Genomic DNA, 21950 nt, shown 5'->3' with positions numbered 1-21950 from the left:
GGTCCGACTATTTTGAAAAGTGGAGCACAGCTGGGCCCCCCTTTAGGCCCAGACCTAGTACAACAGTACCCCCGCTGCCCCCCTGATGGCGGCCCTGCCTAGGTGCAATAGCAATTTCTTGCTGCTAGTTAGTAGCCTTAATTCTGCTACTAAGTAGCATTAATCCAATAATGTAATTTTGCTTCATTCACAGCAGTGTTGACGTTAATTTCTTTAAATGTTCCATACTAACATAAAGTTACCCTTTGCTTAAGTTCTAAAACTATTTATATGGCCTAGTGGGCACCTCTCTCTGCATCTTGTATTGACCTAAATTTATGAGGAATTTATTTGTTTTTACATAAAAAAAATCTGCACAAAAATAATTGTTTTAGAGTTGGGGAGAGGTTGGGAGGCATTAATTGATTGTTTACTCACTCCCGAACTGGCCAATTTTTTTTCCCATCCCCATGGTTTCTAGCCAAAAGGTAGAACCCTATTCTGTGCAAAGTCAATGTATTGTTGAAGTGCTAACTCAATACTATAGTACTTTTCAATGCAACTTGTTTAGATTGTTCTGCTTTGTAGGTATTGCTATCCTGGTTTCCCTGGCTATTGTCAGCTGTGGCATGTATTGTTTGATTAGGATTGAAATCAAAGTTAATTTCAAGGTTACCTTTGGGAGAAGAAAAGTAGATGGGGTGTGAAACTTTGTAAATTACCCTTTGAATATAATTTCCTCAACCTTGTTCTAAAGTATTGACCGCCAGAGAATGAATCATTGTTATAAAGGTGTTGATAAGGAGCTGGGTTGATACCACGAGTAGAGCAAGGGAAAATTGTAGGTTTGTTTAGTGAAAGGAGGGGCTTGATAGTTTTTTTTTCTTTCACAAGGGATATGACTGGGGAGCAGAGTTCTGCCAGATCTTGAAACATTAGCTCTGTGGCCACTTTTGTATGGTGCCGTTTCTGTGCACAGTTGGAGAGCAAAGGTGGGGGCTGAATCTCTTTATAAGTGCTTTGACTGACTAGCTGGAGATCACAACACCGCTTTTCCGAAATATTCACAGAGTAGTCTCTCTTTAGCTTGAGAACGCTCATTTTACAGGTGCAGAAATGGAAAGGACAGAAAGCACCCAAGATACCACTGCGTTCAACATGCCAGACTGGATGGTAAGAATATGACTATTACTACTTGCCTTTACAGAATTAATTTTGGCCCCTTTTTCATAATGTACATAATCGCTTATCTAAGGGGATCTGAGTGCAGGGGAAATCTCATGACTGGTAGAGTCCCTGCAGATAAAATATGTACCTGTACTTTTTGTGGGTTGAGACTTTGAATATAGCATTCTGGTGTAGGGGGTCAGTCACAAATGCCTGTAGACAAAGCCTATAAAGTTGTTTGGGTTAGCTCCGTTATAGACTATACTTGTTAATGGTTACCATTTTCTTGCTATTGTTTAGCTAGTGCTTAATGTTGAAAGTCCAATAATCTTTGTAGGTATCTTTGTAAATGCATTATTAGCAGTAACATTTTTATTGTTAATGCCTAGCAAACTTTTAAGCCCTCTTCTTTAGTTATAGTGTGTACATGAATTTGTGTATCCTGTGTATTATTTATGTCTAGTTCTATAGGCTGACAGTGCTGAGCAACTGTATGTGTGTCAGTCTTGCCTTTATACAACAGTACGGCAGTGTTTGCTCAGTGATATATTGGTAAAAGTCTTTACCGTAAGTTTACATACGTATAAAACCAAATGTTTGCCTTTGTTGTATGTACATTAAATCTCTTGGCCCATGGGTTTAGAACCACTGTGGTAAAATAAGTTGATTCCTGTTTTGGCAACTTTTGAAATGTCATTTTTGTTTTTCTTTGATATATGGTAAAGTTTTAGAAAATTCTGTTTGAACCCGGCAGGTATAAATTAGAAACAATCACAGAGTAAATGTAAATATGTGTGCAAGTTGTGTGTATTCTATCGATAAATATTCTAGAAGAGAATGGCAAGGCTGCAATATTGAAAGCAATAAATTACGAAAAGATTAAGAATTAGTAGCCTTCCAATTAAAGAGGTGGTTTACCATTCAGTAAACTTTGTTATAGAATGGCAAATTCTAAGCAACTTTTCAATTGCCCTTCATTTTTTCTTTTTTTTTATTATAGTTTTTGAATTATTTGCCAGCTTCTGACTTTCCAGTTTTCAAATAGCTGACCCCATCTAAAAACAATTGCCCTGTAAGGCTACACATCTATTGTTATTGTTTATTCATATATCCAGTCTTATTCATATCAGTACATGGTTGCTAGGATAATTTGGACCCTAACAACCAGATTGCTGAAACTGCAAACTGGAGAGCTGCTGAAAAAAAAATGAAATAACTCAAAAACCACAAACAATAAAAAAAAAAAAAATTAAAACCAATTGCAAATTATCTCAGAATATTGCTCTCTACTATGGGGGTTATTTATTAGGGATTCGGTTCGGGATTCGGCCAGGATTTGGCCTTTTTCAGCAGGATTAGGATTCAGCAGAATCCTTTTGCCTGGCCGAACTGAATCCGAATCCTAATGGGGAGGGAAATCACGTGACTTTTTGTCATAAAACAAGGAAGTAAAAAAAGTTTCCCCTTCCCACCCCTAATATGCATATTCAAATTAGGGTTCGGTATTCGGCCGAATCTTTCCTGATGGGTTCGGCCGAATCCAAAATCTATCTCAATATCGGCTGCTACAAACTCCGATCTAACCCGCTCAGGTTTTTAACGCTTATTAATTTACATTTTCCCGAAAATTTGCTTTGCGGTAAAAGCTACGATTTTCACAATTTTTTCGTGAATTTTCCCCGAAATCTCTGAATTTTTTTGGAGTTTTCACCCGAAGCTCCGAAAACATAGTGAAATTGCCCGAAACCCCCGACACAACCAAAAATCAAGGGGACTGTTCCCATTGACTTTTATGCAACCTTGACAGGTTGCATATCCGAAAAATTTGTGATTTTAAAAGTCCCGATTTTTATTAAAAAAAAACAAAACACATTTTTCACATTTCAGGGAATTTCGGGTATTTGGAGCTTATTAAATAACCCCCTAAAAGTTAATTTTAAAGTTGAACATCCCCTTTAAGTGTGTTACTATTTCATCTTAAAAATTGACTGATCATATGTGAATGTTGGATATGATAGTTGCATATAGTGCTTTGCTTATGTAAAGCACTAGCACATCTACGAGAGCTGGTAAAGTCAAGTAAGCATTCTGCCCCCCCCATGTTTTTGATCACTATGGGTATTTACACAGGAGTATGTTAAACTAATAGTGCATGCCATGGAAGTGGTATAGAATGCTGGACAATACTACCGTAGTTATAAACACAAACCTGTTATAGCCGTTTAGGCCTATAGGATGGATTGATGTAAACTACAGAAAAGCACAGAGAGAGGGGGTTATTTTGTTTCACTGCAGTGAGCCAAAATGGTGACTCCAGGTAACTGCTCCAGACCAGTGTATCTTTTCTGTTGCTAGGGTGCACATTACCACTATATTTTTTTCAATCTCACAGGTAATCCCTGTACTAGTTTGGGGTTGAGGTCACATACAGTACGCTATGACTTGCTAGAAGTCTCACTATTCTGGGGTTGCTATGTTTATTACTGAAGGGGCACACCATACAGAAGGTTATTGTTTTTGCTGCCTGCCTGTCCCTCAACACAAACCAGTGATTTCAGCTTCTCTTGTCCTTTAAAGTTAATTTATTCCATTAGACAAAACTAAATCTTTTAGTTCAAGGTTTCAAATAACTGCTCCGCTAAGCAAAATTCCATACTGATCTCATTGGTATGTGCTCATGTGGCCTAGGTGTAGTAGGGTTGTCTGTTATATAATACCTTAGTTTTTCTGTATCTGAAGCACATCGTTCTTTGTACAACAAAGCTGGCGTTCAGCCTTAGGCAGCTTAATTTTGAGAGGCAGTTACAAGTGGCTGTTAGGTTTGAAGCAAGATATTAGCTCACTTCCAATCAAATGCCTTACTCTGTGTTAGAGAAAATTACCACAATATACTAGACTTGTTTTCAGTGGATGTTTTCTGGTGTGAAAAGTGCTGTAGAATGTGGCAACACTCCGCTTTGGTTTAAATGCTCCACTTTTTTTTTTAGAGATCATTACTCTGCTTTGTTGATATTTACAGAATGCACCACAGTACTGTATAGCAGGTAAAATATTCCGTCATATGTTCTTCATGATGATGGTTCCAATGTAATGCTTCATTGTAAGAATATATATTTGTCATTTCTATTTTTCTAAATTATAAAATGTATTACTTAGGTATCAAAGCTGCTTATTTGCTGGGACAATTACCAGTGGCACTTAAAGAAAATGTTTTATTCACTAACCTACTAAATTGAAGGTAGTTGATTGAGAAGGCTGGAAAATACTGTTGGGCAATGACCATATGTTGGGTCAGGAATGCAGTATGCCATGTATTCTCAGATCTTCTGTGCTGGGCTTCTTAAAATTAACATGAAAATATAATTATTTCTAGGGAGCCCTGGGTGCCCAGTCTGACATGGTCTATGTCAGTGCTGTCCAACTTGTGTGGTACTGAGGGCCAGAAATTGTTTGGCCTACGTGGTGGAGGGCCGATAATGGAAGTCAGTGTTGACTACTCCTTGCTTTTAAACCACACCCATGTTACCACAAGAACTTTTAAGACCATATCCACATTAATGGTGGTAACACACCAAAAAACCAAATGGTTGGTGCTCACTGCAGGGATACCAATCGTCACTCATGTAAAAAATTGAAGTCCTATTAAAACATACCCTTAAATCCATATGTCTCCTCCTCCCCTGTGGATAACACACCACCCCCTCCCAGCACATGATTAAACACCTTAAACAACAATTTCCAAATAGTAACCAACCCTACCAGGCTCACTTTCCACAGGTTTTGTAGGACAGGCAGGCAGCGTATGGCACGAGCAGGCAGCGTATGGCACGAGCAGGCAGCGTATGGCACGAGCAGGCAGCGTATGGCACGAGCAGGCAGCGTATGGCACGAGCAGGCAGCGTATGGCACGAGCAGGCAGCGTATGGCACGAGCAGGCAGCGTATGGCACGAGCAGGCAGCGTATGGCACGAGCAGGCAGCGTATGGCGCAGGCAGGCAGCGTATGGCGCAGGCAGCGTATGGCGCAGGCAGAGTATGGCGCAGGCAGAGTATGGCGCATAAGGCAGGCAGAGAGCATAAGGCAGGCAGAGTATGGCCACGCACAGGGAGCATAGGGCAGACAAAGTATGGCAAACGCTGCAGGGAGGATAACAGGTGTGAACAATGCAGGATTTTATTCTCTGAATTTGAGGTGTAAACCATACAGGGGCCAGTTAATCTCTGTAGTGATACCTTTTAAAGCTTACACAAGGTCAGCAGGCAGACTTTCATGTGGGCACCACACAAGGGGGGGGGTTGCGGGCCACCAGTTGGACAGCACTGGTCTATATTATCACTCAACAACCCCATAATAGATTGTGTTTTATTGGGTGCTGTTTTGGGGGGACTGGCTGTTAATCAAAAGTAGTGGAATCCCTTATCTGGAAACCTGTTTTTTAGAAAGCTCAGAATTCTGAAAAGACCAGCTCCTATAGAGTCCATTTTAAGCAAACAAATCTATTTTTGACTTAAATGATTTCCCTATTCTTCGCAATAATAAAACAGTATCTTGTACTTAATGGTAACTAAGCTGCATAAATCCATATTGGTGGCAAAAAAAATTGTTGGGTTTATTCAATGTCTAAATGATTTTTAGCAGACTTAAAGCATGGTGATCCAAATTAAGGAAAGATCCCCTATCCAGTAAAAACCCCAGGTTCCCTTTAATTTTTTTATATTTTACCTTTTCAACGCATCTATTCCTTAATGCACAATACTATAACCCTTGCATGGCAGTTTGCTGTAGGGAACATTTAAAAACTCTCCTTATGATTGCCTTTTAATATGTTTCATGTATATACGCAACCTAAAGGGATACTGTCATGAAAAAACATGTTTTTTTCAAAACGCAAACAGATTTTGTTATATTCAATTTTGAAATCTGACATGGGGCTAGACGTATTGTCAATTTCCCAGCTGCCTCCCGTCATGTTACTTGTGCTCTGATAAACTTCAATCACTCTTTACTGCTGTACTGCAAGTTGGAGTGATATCACCCCCTCCCAGCAGCCTAACAACAGAACAATGGGAAGGTAACGAGATAGCAGCTCCCTAACACAAGATAACAGCTCCCTGGTAGATCTAAGAACAACCAAGTCCCACTGAGACTGGTTCAGTTACATTAAGTAGGAGAAATAACCCCCTGCTAGAAAGTAATTCCATCCTAAAGTGCAGGCACAAGTCACATGACTGGGGCAGCTGGAAAACTGACAAAATATCTAGCCCCATGTCAGATTTCAAAATTGTATGTAACAAAATCTGTTTGCTCGTGTGTGTATAGATGTGATTTGCAGTTTTATTACTTTGCTTTCTTTTGAGACCCTTTCCTATGCTTCTTTCATTGTAACAATTCTTTTCTGTAGAAAATTGTTTTAATCCCACTTTTATTTAAACCTAAATGGATTTGTTAGATCTACCTCAGCAAGATTAAATGCATTAGCACTTGGCAGTAGAAGAGAAGGAGGGTGACTGGTAAAACACATGATTGACAGAGAATGTAGTAATTATAAGGTACGTTCGGATTAGAACATCAGTTCTTGGAGCAGGCAGTCCCAGGAAAAATGTGACTTAAACACATTTTCTTGTGAAAGAACATTTTGTCTCTCTCTCAGATTCCATTAGAAAGCTTAATGTTTTACTCTAGCCTCCCTTCTGGGACAGGTGACAAATAAATGCAATTTCTTATGTTTCTCCTGTTTTCTGATAATGTTATACAGTGGATAAGAAGTTGATTTGGTTCTGTAGGTTACGTAAATTATAAATCTTAATGCATTTTTTTTCCATAATTTGATGACCTTAACATTTGCTTATTTAATCTGATCTTTCATTGAAGGCAGGTTTACTTAATGGTATAATCAGTAAACTCAGACTTCTAGGCGGGTGCTGAGTGGCATTAATAGGCATAGCCTGGGGAAGGGCAAAACACTTTTAGAATGATTCTAATTGACAAGTTAATTATATAGAGTGCTACTTACCTAAATAAGCCGTTGTTGGTTAGGCCATGTTAGAGACTGCTGTTAACAGTTTAGAGGTCATAACAAGTCTGTGTAATTAGGTATTAAAAACTTGCTCTCTGGCACTGAATTCTGGAATGCCTCATTAACTTGGGGGTCAACCCTTCCTCAGTCAGGGAACCAAGAGAACACAGGGAAGGCAGGTTGGAACCAGAGCTGGCTGGACTGAATATATAAAAACATGGAATGGTTGCTCTGAAGCCTTATCTGGAGATGACAGAAGGCTTGTTATCTCTCAGCATGCTTAATAACGAAAAGAAATGCGACATGAATGGTGGCTCAGAGTTAAAATCACAGGTGAGACCTATGTTCAGAGGTGATAAATTATATCTCAAGAATGTCTGTAGCTGTATAAATCAATACCTTGTGACTGTTTATGTATGGTTTCGTTCCATCCCATACCTTTCTACTAAAGTTCTCTTTCTTTTCAACAAAATCTCTGGCGGCATTTTGATTCATGAATTTTAATACAGACTGCTATTTTGAACCCAGTTTAAGTGCATTTTGGTCCAGTTAGAGATTTAGCGAGCATGTTGTGTGTGTGTGTGTAAAGCACATTTTACTTTTAATGATAAACTCTGGCAGAGAATAGTAAGGGCTAAACTGACAATTCTTTTAAAAACATATGCAAGTGTGTTTATGTAAAGCTTATGTATAGACTGAAATGCCATAGCTCTTCAAAGGGGAAAATACATGTCTAACAAAGGGAATAAGGTATATGAAAGATACATTATTGAGTTACTATACTTGCTTCCTTTGATTATTTATTCAGAAGAGTGCGTGTGTTGCAGCTATAATTTCATGTTTCCCTTTGGTACTGGTCTTTATTTGGAAGGAGCATTTGCAGCACTGATGCTACAACACCTGGTTGGGCTAAACTGAATAGGCACAGAATATTCTTACATTGACAAAGGCAAACGAATGATTCTGTGTTTAGGGGTTTCAGTTATCACTACATTAATGTTGTCACTGTTGCCTGAAATATCATAAAGTGTTGGGAAGAGTGTACAAATAGCCCTACGATAAACTGAATGTTTGCTTTTAGCAGGTGTTGAATGACCGTTCCCTAAAGCATTTTTATTATTTTATACAAAAGAAACAACTCTTCCAAACTTCTGCATTGCAGACTGATTGGAGTCAGTCCTGTCTCATTTAAACTGTTCTTTATAAAGGGATAATTGTATTGTTTGGATCTCAAGGTCATATAATTGAAATGGTTTAAGCAATTTAATGCATTCCATTTATATTAGATGTTTTATCAAAATATTTTACGGTGGATCTGTTGAAATAAGTCAAATCAACTGGACTTGCTTTGTTTTTTCCTTGAAGACGTTTCACCAGTCATCCAACTGTTTTTCTCAATTGAGAATAACTTATTCTGAATTTAGAAAGCCAGTTGGATGACTGGTGAAACGTCTTCAAGGAAAAAACAAAGCAAGTCCAGTTGATTTGACTTATTTCTACAGATATACCATACCTGGATGAATGAGAATCTTCACAAACATATTTTAGGGTGGAACTTTATTCACTGTGTAGTTTGTACATTTACATTTCTGAATCTAGACTGATGTTTCTCCATTGTGCAATCATCTTAGACATTGATGCAGAGCCTTATGATGTCTCTTGTAGCAGAGGGTACGGTTATTACAATGTATGTAAAGCTAGGTATATTGCATTTGATAGCTCTGTATAATGATATCTATTACATGGTAGTCCATTTGAATTGCATTCAAATTTAGTTGTTCTTAAGTTAAATAATGAAGAAAACTGGCATGCTGCTAAAGTGATTCAATTTTTAGCATTACCTGTGTGTACTCAGAAATTAGCTTACCATTGTGAGCAGACATGCTGTCAAGAATTCCTAGGTGTTTTTTTTTTTTTTTAAAGCTTACTGAATTTTAATTGAGGCACTAACTTCAAATATAAACGGTTATGGCACTTTTTACAAGCAAGCTTTGTGGCTTACATTTCTTGTAACTGAGATGTTTGACCATGAACTTTTTATTGTGTATTTCAGTTTTAGTGGTTTTGTGTTAATTACTCTGTTGCTCTGTATCTATACATAGAATTCTAGAGAACTTGAGCACTTACTACATTTGAAATGCTTCTTGCAGCCTTGAAAATTGGAACATTTAGGCACGTGTTTTATTTGCTTGCATATGCTAGACACAATTTCATTATATCATTGTGATTCCTGTGTCAGGTGGCATCAACTCAGTTGTTCAGGCCATTTAAACAGACATGAGAGGGGGCCAAAAAACAATTTGAAAGTAGACCAACTTCCACTAACCACTGCATTTAATCTGTTTAATCTAAAAGTTATTACACATGACTAAGATTTACAGGTGTGTTTTTTTTGGAAGTGAAAAGTTGGGGGTGTGAGATATTAAAAATACAGTCAGATTCCTTGTTAAGATAAAATGCCAAAAGCAGTTATTTTTAAAAATTTGTTGTGTGTTGATAGTCAAAACTTTTGTCTTTACTGATTTCTGTGGCAGTGTAGAACATATACAATTTTTTGGCTTCAGTAATGTTCAATATGTTCAGCTTGGACCCCTATGCAAGGGGATCCACTTGGATGGTCAAGTTTTCTTGGGTACTACAATGAAACATCATTAAATACTGACTCTGAACAGTTTGATGACCAATATGCATAGGATTACCAAACAATGTGACGTGCAGAGACCCCAAAATAAACAATGTTCCCTGTTGTTGTAAAATATCCTAAGCAGTAAATTGAGCCCAGAAAGTAGCAATAACAATAGATTTGTAGCCATGCAGAGCATTTGTTTTGTAATGGGGTCAGTGACTCTCATTTGAAACCTGCAAAGAGTCAGAAGGCAGTGAATAATTATTATTTAATTATAAATAATTATTATTTAAAAAAATTTAAAAAAAGATAAAAAATAAATAATGAAGACCAATTGAAAAGTTGCTGAGAATTCTATAACATACCAAAAGTTAACTGAAAGGTGAACTACCCCTTTAAAAAGTCTGTATTAATTCCTGGGGGCAGGGTAGAATATACTAGAATATATAAAAAAACTATTTTTTTGACAGTCAACCAATTCAGTGTGGAATTGACGGGGCGAATAAAATTGCTATAATATCAATTTGTAAGATTGCTATCTGTATGTATATTTGCCAGTCTGCCTGTGTGTGTGCTGTGAGGGTGCCACCCCTTAGGGTTGGGGCAGATTCAGGGAGATTTAGTTGCCTGGCGGCTAATCGCCTCTTCTGTGTGGCGACAATCTCCCTGAACTGCCTACTTGAATGAAGAATCGCCTGCGCTAATGCACTTGCGGCACTTCGATTTCCAAAGTTGCCCGAAGTTTCCTCGTGAGGCAACTTTGGGCGGCTTTGGAAATCGAAGCGCCGCGAGTGCATTAGCATCACTAGATACGTTACCGATTGTTTCCTGTTGTACAGAACCTACATTACACGGGCAGTTACTACACAAAACCCGTGTCACAGATGAAATGTGACATCAGTTTGTAAGAGGGCCTCAAGAGACCCATCAAGCTGACCTATTGATTCCCACTGATTCCCACTGAATAAAACTCTAAGGGCTCGACACACAGGGTGCTTCACACCCGCAGGAGATTGGCCACCAGGCGATGTCACTTTATTTTCACTGTTTAAGGTATGATAACTTTACTCCTTTTCAAATGAATGCCTTGTAAAGCATTGGCATACGTTTGTGGTGCTATAATAATAAATACAATACAACTTTTGGTACCCCTTAGAGCATGTGTGCAAGTATGATGCTAGAAAATAAATGCATTCTATAGGGGTGATCCCTTTTGTATATAAGGGTATCCTAGCAAAATTTTAACCATCCAGATATTGCTTTCAGTTACTATTTGTATTTTTCTCAGCAGATCCAGTTTGCAGACCAGAAGCGAGAGTTTAACAAGCGTCCCACAAAAATCGGTCGCCGTTCCTTATCTCGTTCCATTTCTCAGTCTTCAACTGATAGTTATAGTTCAGGTGAGTAAAAACTGTATTGGGATTGTGGACTTTCCTCATTGTTCCACCTTCTTTTAAGGGAGATCTAAACCCCCAAAAATTATGTAAATGTACTCACAGTGCTTCACTGAGTACTTTTGCAGTTTACATAAAATTTCTGTTTGTAACATTTTCTGAGATTTTTATTTTTGGACTACTAGTTACCAAACTTTTGGCTCAACTGTGAGTCAGGAGCCCTAGGGGAATACAGGGATTGCATAAACTGGTAGGGTTGCTGACAATAAGAGCTTTTGAGCCAACAACTGAATAATTAGCAGTTTAAAATTGCTAATAGCTAATTGCTAAAAGTAGAACATTGACATTGTAAAAGTTCTACTTCCTATATCCTTTAACCCCTCTCTACTTTTTTCTTCTATGAATTTCCCTAGCTATCTTCTTCTCCCCCCCCCCCACTAATAGTGAAGAAACTTTACACCAACAGAATCTCCTATACAAGTAGGGGATCCGTTATCCGGAGACCCATTATCAGCGCTAAATTATGGGAAGGCCATCTCCCATAGACTCCATTTTAATTTAATAATTCAGATTTTTCGAACTGATTTTTTTTCTCTGTAATAATAAAACCGATACATTGTACTTGATTCAAACTAACATATAATTAGTCTTTAGTAGAGGGAAAACAATAGATATTTAATAGACATGTAGTTAGTTGGAATAAAGATCCCCAGGAAACCCTAGGTCCTGTGTTGGTTCTGGATGATAGGTCCCATACCTGTGTTTTTCTATATTTTTTCCTATATTTCTTTATTTTCTTTTTATGTAGAATTTGTTATACTTACATACATAGGCATTTCCTGTGTTTTTTAAAACCTAATTAAAACAAGATACTGTACAGTTTTTTAAAATAATTGGGATCACCATCCCTTATAGCTTAGTTAGGCTCAAGAACCATGTATTGTATTATTATTAGAGAGAAAATAATGGGAATAAAAATAAACATTTGTTTAAAATTGTGATGGCCTTGCCATAACATGGAGCTTTCACTGTATTCTGTATGCTTGCCCTCTAATTCATGCCATTGATCCCTTGTCTTCCAAGCACCAGCACATCAGCACTGTTTTTATTTTTAAATCCCTTTTAAGCTTCCATTGGATGCCTGAGACAGGCTTGTGATCCTTTGGAATGTGAATATCATTAGAATGCAGTTTTTATTTGTTGTCTGTCTGGCCTGTTTGCAGTGCTTTCTTATGTGCAGCAGTTTTTTTTTATTTTTTATTTTTCTACTTTATTTAAAATGCACCAATGTATTCCTGCTTCATAACAGTCCCTGGCCCAGTTAGGCTTTTAATCCAAATTTCCTAAAACATTTTCACAAACACACTAGGGTGCCAGTTAATATGGCTGTATGATTTTAGGGTATGGGAGTAAACTCTATTACCTGAAGTAAACCTATTCAGGCAGAAACTCCTTTTAGACAATGCAGGATCAAACACAATAACCCAGCACTGCAAGGCAACAGTGTTAGTTGCTAAGCCAATATGCTGCCAAGGTCAGTTTTGCTAAACTATTCAGACCCATGACACCGCACATATTCTTCCAGTAATGGTGTGTAACTGGCTCACATACAATTAGAGACCACCTTAGACACATTTATTGGATAGGCAGAACAGAAAGAAGGGCATTTGCTTTCTATGCTTTTATACAATTATTCCCCTTTTAGTTTTATGTCGTACGTTTCCCTTCCTCTTCTGTTTTTTTCCAGTACTTTTTTTACACAGATTTCATTTTCTAGTTTTATCGCCAATGTCTCTTCCTTTCATATTTTTCTGTTGCTCTCCCTATTTCATTTCTCCCCTTCTCTTTATGGTCTCCCTATTTTTTTCCATCCGTGTTCCTCACTCTTTTTGGTTTTCACCGTAGTTTAGGTTTAATAGAAAGTCCAGTAGGGGTTTCTCATGTCCAGGGCATTTCAGTCTTTAGAGCCCTCAGTCTTTCCAGCCGTCAGTTTTTCTCTGTGTGAATTCTGCCTTAAGCATCCTTTAACATAGCACGAACATATTGCCCCATCCCACTGATAGCATGCCAGACAAAACAGAAGGATTCCCAGTCCCAATATCTTTACCATGCCACCTATTCTTCAGCCTGTCTTTTTCCAGATTGTTGTGGTGGTAGCCTGCTTGAAATAGATCAGTGGTGTGTAAAGCTGGCCATAGACGCAAAGATCTGATCGTACGAATCGAGGATTCGTACGATTTTCGGACCGTGTGTGGAGAGTCCCGACATTTTTCGTCCGGCGGAGATCGGTCGTTTGGTCGATCGGACAGGTTAGAAAATTTCTGTTGGCTGCCGATAATATCTCTGCGTGTATTGCCGATCGTACGATTTTCAGTGGGAGACTGTCACTAGCTTTGGTTGGACATAGATATCGTACGATTGCTGTCGGGCAGAACATTGCTGATCTGTTCTTTAACTAATCTGACTGGTAAGACTTTGATCTGAATGGTTAGTGGCGGGTCGGGAGATGGGAAAGTCCGATCGTACGATGATTCGTACGATCGGATCTTTGCATCTATGGCCAGCTTTAGGGTGGGAATGGTGGGCAGATTGGACAGAGTATTTGGTGATTGGGGAAAGGAGGATTCAATGGTAAGGCCAACTTGCACAACAGTTTTTTTATTTGAAGCCAGTCCGTACAAGCAGATTAGTTTTAGTATTTACATTGCAGTTTGTCACCGAGTTAACAAGTATTTGACACATTTTGTAAAAAAAAAAAAAAAAAAAACGAAACTACATTTGATAATGAGGGGGTTGTGTTTTATTGGATCACGTTAAACCATCTTTCTAAGTAAATTAGGTAAGTCACAAGATCAACATTTGTGTGTCTGAAATCCAGTTTTAACTGGTTGGCCTTTGCTCTACATTCTCTCCTTGCTGTTGTGCAGACTTTTTATCCATTTTTGTGTTACTTAGGCTTGGGAATTCAGGCCTGCAAATGTCAGTCTCATGTCACACTGAGATTTATTTTCAGTTGATTTGGTTTCAGATACTGACACTGCAAACTGTATAATACATTAGTTGATACATTTCTTATCTTTGTCCCTCAGCTGAAGTCCTGTTTTTAAAGGCAGCTGTTTGAAATGATACAATAGTTGTTAACATTCTATAGTTACTGCTGAGAAATGTATCAACTAATGTAGCACATGTTAACAGTTCAGGATCTGCACCTGGATTACTGAGCTGATGAAACGCCAGAGAGGAATAACAAAGTGAAAACTTCAGCAATTGAAAACCTGTAAAAAATTTAGACATTGGGAAAAAAAAAAGACATTCTTTAGTTAGGCATTCGAGTTAGTGGTTATGGATATGAGAAGCATAATTCATGTTTTACTATGATTTAAAATGATAATTTTCTCCATTTTTTAAAAAAGATATTTAGCATTTTCTTCATTAGCACAGAATGTTGACCACTATCTAGTTGTTAATTTGATCTAGCAAGTGACTGGAAGGTTTTATCTGCGATTGTATCCATTTTATGGCAGTAGAAGAGTCATGCTAAAATCAAGATATCCAAGTCTCCCTAAGTTTTGGCTTCTTGTTATGGAATTATAAAATAAAGGAGGCTTTTAGATGGTGATAAAGAAGATTATTAGCACCCAGCCAATATTGTCACTGGCACTTTATGGAAAACTAATTTATGGAAAGCTAGTTATGCAAGTACCATTTGTTTGTTATGACTTTCACTATGTGTATGGTGGCCTAACATTCTCAACCAATATCAGTGTACTATGTATATTGTGGTTTGTTAATCAGGTATATTCTAAAATGTATACCAGAGATGAGCAATATCTGCCAGTGGTGCATGTAAAGCTGCAGCTCCTCTTCACATGCTTCTGACCATTCATGACAAATGAGGAGAGCAATAGAAAGGCTGCCATACTTTGCATGGTCCTTCCTACATCAACTGTCGTTCAGCATGTGGGCCGATTGGTCAGATACTTTAAATCAGGGGTGCCCAAAAAGTAGATCGGGATCTACCAGTAAACCTTTAGCTGGTGAACAGTAGATCTCAAGACACTGTCCACAGTTTGTCTAAATCACCTTCCTGTTTCATGCTTTTTATTCAGATATTTATAATGTTAAAAGACCAGTATAACATAATTTTTTTTTTAAATTTATTTATTTTTTACATTTTGTTTCTTTTTAACGAAAAACAAACAGCAAGACAGTTTAAACTTTTAATTCACAAAGCTTTTATTAAAAAATTACTTACCGATTCTCTGCTTGCGCTCCTCTTCAGAAACGGTGACAGGGCGATGATCCATTGTGCGCTGCTCAATTTATCCTCCCTGCCTTCTATAGGAGATAGCCAGGAAGGAGAAATCGAGCGCCACACGATGGATCGTCATCCTGTCGCAGAGAATCGGTAAGTCATTTCTTAATAAAAGCTTTGTGAATTAAAAGTTAAAACTGTCTTGGTACATTTTTTTTTTTTTTTTAAAAAAAAATTTGTTACTGGTCCTTTAAGGTTACATAAGAAATAGTTGTTTGTTAAATATATCAATATATATTTTCCCATTAATCAGTATTTAAGTAATATTTTCCATGGAATATAATGCTAACTGCTTTTATGAATGTAGATCATAATGGGACAACATCACTAAAAGTAGAAGTATGGGCACTCCTGCTTTAAATGGTTGGCTATGTATAACCACCTTAAAATAGCAAAGTAAGTTGGTAATAACGTTTATAAAAGTTCAGGTAACAATAAGAAACCGAAAAGAAATTAATGTTCAGCTTTAAACCTTTCTACTAGAAAAATGCATTGGCATAATTTTAGGTAGAGTGGCCCTAGGCTTCAGTGGGTCTGCTAGGTTTACAGCTTACTCCTTACATTTTGCTATGCATTTTGCTGTTTCTTTGCCTAAAATGAATTTAACAAAGGTGTTAACTTCAGCAGAGTTGTTTACTCAGGTTAGGACCACTATGGAACAAACTGAAGTGTTGGCCACTCCCTGGTTTTAAACCACACCCATTTTATCACAAGACCATATCTGCATTAATTGTGGTAACACACCAAAAATCCAAATGGTTGGTCCTCACTGCAGGGATATATCACTTATATGTGAAAAAAGTTGTCATATTAAGACTTACCCTTAAATCCATATGCCTATTCTTCCCCTTGGATAACACATCATTCCCAACACCTTAGGGGCCCCTAACAATAATTTATTTTCAAAGGCTAACAACCCCCAGAACAAATACCAGGCTTATGTTCCACAGGCAGAGCATATCACAGACGAGCAGGGCGCGCACGGGCAGAGCAGGGCGCGCACGGGCAGAGCAGGGCGCGCACGGGCAGAGCAGGGCGCGCACGGGCAGAGCAGGGCGCACGGGCAGAGCAGGGCACACATGGGCAGGGCACACATGGGCAGAGCAGGGAGCATAGGGCAGGAAGAACAGAGCAGGAGACAGTTTCCACTGATCAGGACCACTCTAAAATGTACTACACAGTGACACAGTCCTGGTGCCCCATTAGCATTTTAAATAAAGTGTGAACAATGTGGGCAGTTTTAGTCTGGGTCTCGGGTGTGAGCAGTACAGGGCTTTAGGGGTGTGAACAATTAAAGTGTCACAAGTGTGAACAATGCAGGGGGATCACAGGTGTGAACAATACATTAGTTTGAATTTGATTAAACAATGCAGGGGCCAATTAATCTCTGTAGTGATACCATTTAAATTTTACACAGCAGGTAGTTGGGGGCCACATAAGGGGGGGTCGCAGGCTGCCAGTTGGACAGCCCTGGTATACATTATAAGGGCAACGGCACACTATGAGATTTATCACGTGCGGCTAATCTGCGCTACTCAAAGGCAACAAATCTCAAAAAATGCCTTACCGTTCAACTAATCTCCAGAATGACGTGTGCAATCATTCTAGCATTTTCTTGAGCTTTAGGCCAGCGTGAAAGCACCTACCAAATCTTCTTGACCGAGTTGTAAATTTGTAAACATGGTCAGGCATACTGATTGTAAAGTACTGAAAGTTCTGATGGCTGCAATCCTTGAATGGCAGGTTATTTGTAGTCATGCTTTTGTTTGTACCACTACCTAACTGTACAACAATAGCTGATGAATATATACCTACTTAACTTGCATAGTATATGTTCTCAAACCTGCAGCACACTAAGCAGAAAAAACTCTCTGCCTTTGCTGATTTATATCCTTTATCACTAGCTGCTTCCTACACAGATAGCTCGGATGATGAGACCTCCCCGAGGGACAAGCAACAGAAAAATTCTAAGGGTAGCAGTGACTTCTGTGTGAAGAACATAAAGCAGGCAGAATTTGGACGCCGGGAGATAGAAATTGCAGAGCAAGGTATTTATGTTGGATGGAAGTTTTCGAAAATAACTATACAATGCTTTTGTATACTTTGGGACTTGGTTTATGGTGCTTGTTCTCTGTATAAGGAAAAGTATTATTTAGTTAAAATGAGACTGTGTTATGGCAAAAGCAATAACAAACTGATGTGCTATTGGTTAATCAGTTCTCCTGCAGTCCAGTAGGCACTAGATGTTTTATGTTTTCTGTCCCTTTTAATAACACAAACATTTTTTTGATTCCAGCCCCCAAACATTATTATAGCCAAATTGGTAATTGGTCTACAACATGCAAAAGGTTGGACAGTATTACTCTTTATAATAATTTACAAATCTATAGGGCATATTTACTGCACAAGTGCAATTGCTAATAGCAACAAGGGAACAGTTATCTTAGAACAGTCTTCTGCAGTTAGAAAATGAAAGCAAATATCTGATTAGCTGCTGGAAAGCACTGCAGCTGCACTGACACCTATGTTTGTAAATTGGCTGCTCTGACTGAGACAATAAATAGTGTTAACTCATCTGTATCTACAATAGAAAACATGGTTTTCCAAATTCAAATGCTAGACGTACACTTTTAAACCCCTGCCCACATTTATTCCCCTTGGTGTCCCTCTGGCTATGTTTTTCCAATTTTTATATTTATTCACCCCACTTATGAGCACCCATCAAGGCAACATAAACTTGAGGTAAGGTGAGGTCAGTAAGACATCAGGAAATGAACTTGCGTACTTTGTAAAATTGGCAAGATTTTATGAAGACCTGTAAGGAAATAGAATATTTTTGGCAGGACATTATTTAACTGTGTATAGATGAAAGCAATAAATACAATGGTACCCTTTTTCTGCTCTCATCTACACACATTTATACTATCACTGTCCCCGCTTAGTATACCTATTTAATTGAAAAGAAAATATAAAAAATAGTATATAGGTATGGATTGGTATGTCATGGTGAAGCAACAAGGAATTCTAGACAGCTAGATGGTTGGGAAACATTTTGTAGGGGAAGAGAGGTGACAATCTGAATATATATTCCAAAAACAAAAGGTAGGATTTTTAGAGACCGGTGTTTACAGGTTTTATCACGTTTAATACTTTATTTCCATGTATGGTCTATCTATCTCTTACTTCTTTACAGAGATGCCTGCTCTTATGGCTCTGCGGAAGAGAGCACAGGGTGAAAAGCCTCTGGCGGGTGCTAAGATTGTGGGCTGTACCCATATTACAGCACAGACTGCAGTGAGTTGCATCCCAATATATAAATCCATGCATGCTTTATTGTTACCTAAATCTACCAATCTGTTAAACATTTTGTACCATCTGGATATTTTTACTTATGCACACAATTCATGCACTCCAGTTACTTCTGGCAGGTTTATCAAAATGTGAGTTTACAGCTCACCACAGAGAACCCCAGCCACATTCTCTTTATTCCTATGGGATTTTTAAAAGCATATTTATCAAAGGTGAACTCTAACCATCACTTATTGATAAATACACCAATAAAATCCAATAGGAATTAATGGAATGTGGGTGAATTTTTCTGTGTTGAGCTTAATCTCACATTCTGAATTGTATAGGTTAGCATCAGACTAACAAACTAACAGAAAAAAGATTGTTTTGGTCTTATTTATTCAATAATTATCTGTCAGTTGAACACAAGTAGTTGAATTATCAGCCAGTGGTTGCCAGTGTATAGGCATTTTGTGTACAGCCATTAGATTAACAAATTGGTTGCATCATTTAATAACTGGACAGAAATTGACCTTTCAAGTTCAGCCTGAATACACAATTTTCCTTCTTACTGTGTCCTTATACTAGCCTTCTTTTGTCCACAGACAAACAGTGTGGAAAAGTTGTATGACAAATATTAATCTACCAGGGAACCTGCTTCCAACCAATAAACAGGAGGCTTTGAGGTGGCCATACATGGAGAGATCCGCTCGTTTGGCGATGTCGCCAAACGAGCGGATCTCCCTCCGATATGCCCACCTTGAGGTGGGCAATATCGGGCTGATCCGATTGTGGGCCCTAGGGCCCAACGATCGGATCCTAACGATGCCCAAACGGGCGGTCGGATCGCGGGACCGCATCAACGAATAGATGCGGCCGCGATCCAACGGGATTTTCTGTCCCATCCGATCGAGATCTGGCCGACTTTTGGCCAGATCTCGATCGGTGAAGCCCGTCGGGGGGCCCCATACACGGGCCAATAAGCTGCCGACACAGTCTGTCGGCAGCTTTTAGAGGCCCGTGTATGGCCACCTTTACCCTCAGATTAGCAAATAGCCTGCCATTTGACCAACATACAGTAGCCCGTATCCTGTCAAAGAGTTTCTCCTTAGAGAAAGAGGTTGCTTATTATCACACTGTTCAGCTTGTCCTCCTGTAAGACTGAGGGATTGCCCTTGGGTCCTCCTACCTTCAGACAGATGACATGCCCTTCCAACTATAAAACTGATGACTGTATAATAGATTACCCTTAGACCATCTGAAAGAAAAGGGACTTGACCTATGACTATGATGTGAAAAACATTGGCAATATGATTAATTTAAAACAGAAAAACATTTGGAGATTTAAGAAATTTTTTTTCTTATGGGTTATTTTTTATCAGTCTTGTGTGTTTGATCAGACAGAACAGTCTCAAGTTTATTACTTTACGGTATAGTTTTTTTTTTTTTTTCAGATAAAGAAGCAAGCAACAGGTGCTAACATTGTTATTCTTGCTGTTCCGGCAGGTTCTGATTGAAACTTTGGGCGCCTTAGGTGCTCAGTGTCGATGGGCTGCCTGCAACATTTATTCTACACTCAATGAAGTGGCAGCTGCTTTGGCTGAAAGCGGTACGTTCTATCAAAGTACTGTCCAACTTCTGTAGTACAGGTTGGAATTTGTTTGGCCTAAATGGTGGAAGGACAATAGTGGAAGTCAGTGTTGACCACCCCTATTTTTAAACCACACCCAATTTAAATGACACCCATGTTACCACAAGAACTTTTAAGACTATTAATGGTGGTAGGATGCCAAATAAACAAATGGTTGTTGCTTACTGCAGGAATATCCCTCATATGTGAAACAAGTTTATTAAGTTATATTAAGGCATCCATTTCCATTTCATTTTAATTTCAAATCCATTTGCCTCATCCTCCCCTGGGGATAATACAACAACCAATTAAACACCGTGGGAACCCCTAACAAGTGTCTCCAAATGCTAATAATCCCCCACCAGGTTAATCTCCCACAGGCAGAGTATGGCACACACAGGCAGATTAGGGCAGGCAAAGTATTGCACACACAGGGAGCATATGGCAGGCAGAGTATGGTGCACATACAAGAAGCATAGGGCAGGCAGAGTATTGCACACAGTATAAGGCAGGCAGAGTATGGTGCACATACAGGAAGCATAGGGCAGGCAGAGTATGGCGCACAAACAGGAAGCATAGGGCAGGCAGAGTTTGATACACACATGTAGCATAGGGCAGGCAGAGTATGGCACACACAGGGAGCGCAGGGCAGTCTGAATACAGCAGGAGACAGGGAAACTATCATGACCACTCAAAGATGAACAGTTCATACTGTGCTACATACAGTGCTGGTGCACCTTTTAGAATTTAGTATGAGGTTTGAACAATGTAGGTACTTTCACTCTGGGTCTGAGGTGTGAACAGTACAGGGCTTTAGCAGTGTAATCAATAGAGGTGTCACAGGTATGAACAAAGCAGGGGGTTACAGGTGTCAACAATACATTTTAAATCTTACACAAGGTAAGCAGACACAGCAGGCAGCCTTTCATGTGGGGTCACGCAAGGGGGGGTGGGGTAGCAGCCGGATGTGGCCCACAGTCCACCAGTTGGACTGCACTGATCTATCGCAATGCTTTAAACCTTACTCTAGTTTCATCAAAAGTTTGGATTATGTTTTGCATGGCTTCCAGCCTTGAGCTGGCATATGTGGATATCATATGCTGATTTCTCAAACCATTAATGTACTGACTGTTTTTACCTGATGCACCACAAGTCTGTACAGATAAAAATTCATTTAAATTGCTGTCTTAAAAAGTGATAATTGCCAGGTCACTGTATGATCTTAAAATGTTGTTTTATTCTCCTCTTTAAAGTTAGTTATTTTTAATCTCCATTTTTGTGTTTTTGTTTTTTACCCTGTACATGTATGAACATGTGTAAATCTCTACCTAAGAAAAATGCTACCGCAGCAGGTTTATATCAATGCTAGCTTACTTTTTTACCAGTTATCATTTTATCTTGTATTGTATAATCGTTAACACAGTTTTTTAACACATTTTTGATGTGCAAAACAAATAAAATGCTTATTTTTCTCAAGGGGTCCCTGTCTTCTCCTGGAAGGGGGAGTCTGAAGATGATTTCTGGTGGTGCATTGA

General features: G+C 38.7%; 1 protein-coding gene across 10 annotated transcripts in view; it reads left to right on the top strand.

Annotated features, from left to right (window-relative positions):
- ahcyl2.L (adenosylhomocysteinase-like 2 L homeolog) overlaps positions 1-21950 on the top strand; it is a 65661-nt gene that overhangs the window by 22821 nt on the left and 20890 nt on the right. The window contains exons 1-6 of one of the 10 annotated variants that reach the window (XM_041585121.1): positions 808-1152; positions 11077-11188; positions 17417-17545; positions 18691-18791; positions 20292-20394; positions 21893-21950. The exon at positions 21893-21950 is cut by the window's right edge and continues 37 nt beyond it. In XM_041585121.1, the coding sequence (XP_041441055.1) occupies positions 1096-1152; positions 11077-11188; positions 17417-17545; positions 18691-18791; positions 20292-20394; positions 21893-21950 (560 nt within the window). In that variant the 5' untranslated portion in view covers positions 808-1095. 10 annotated transcript variants of the gene reach the window in all.

This window comes from Xenopus laevis, chromosome 3L (assembly GCF_017654675.1).
Source record: "Xenopus laevis strain J_2021 chromosome 3L, Xenopus_laevis_v10.1, whole genome shotgun sequence".
NCBI lineage: Eukaryota > Metazoa > Chordata > Amphibia > Anura > Pipidae > Xenopus > Xenopus laevis.
This window is presented reverse-complemented; position numbering and strand designations above follow the sequence as displayed.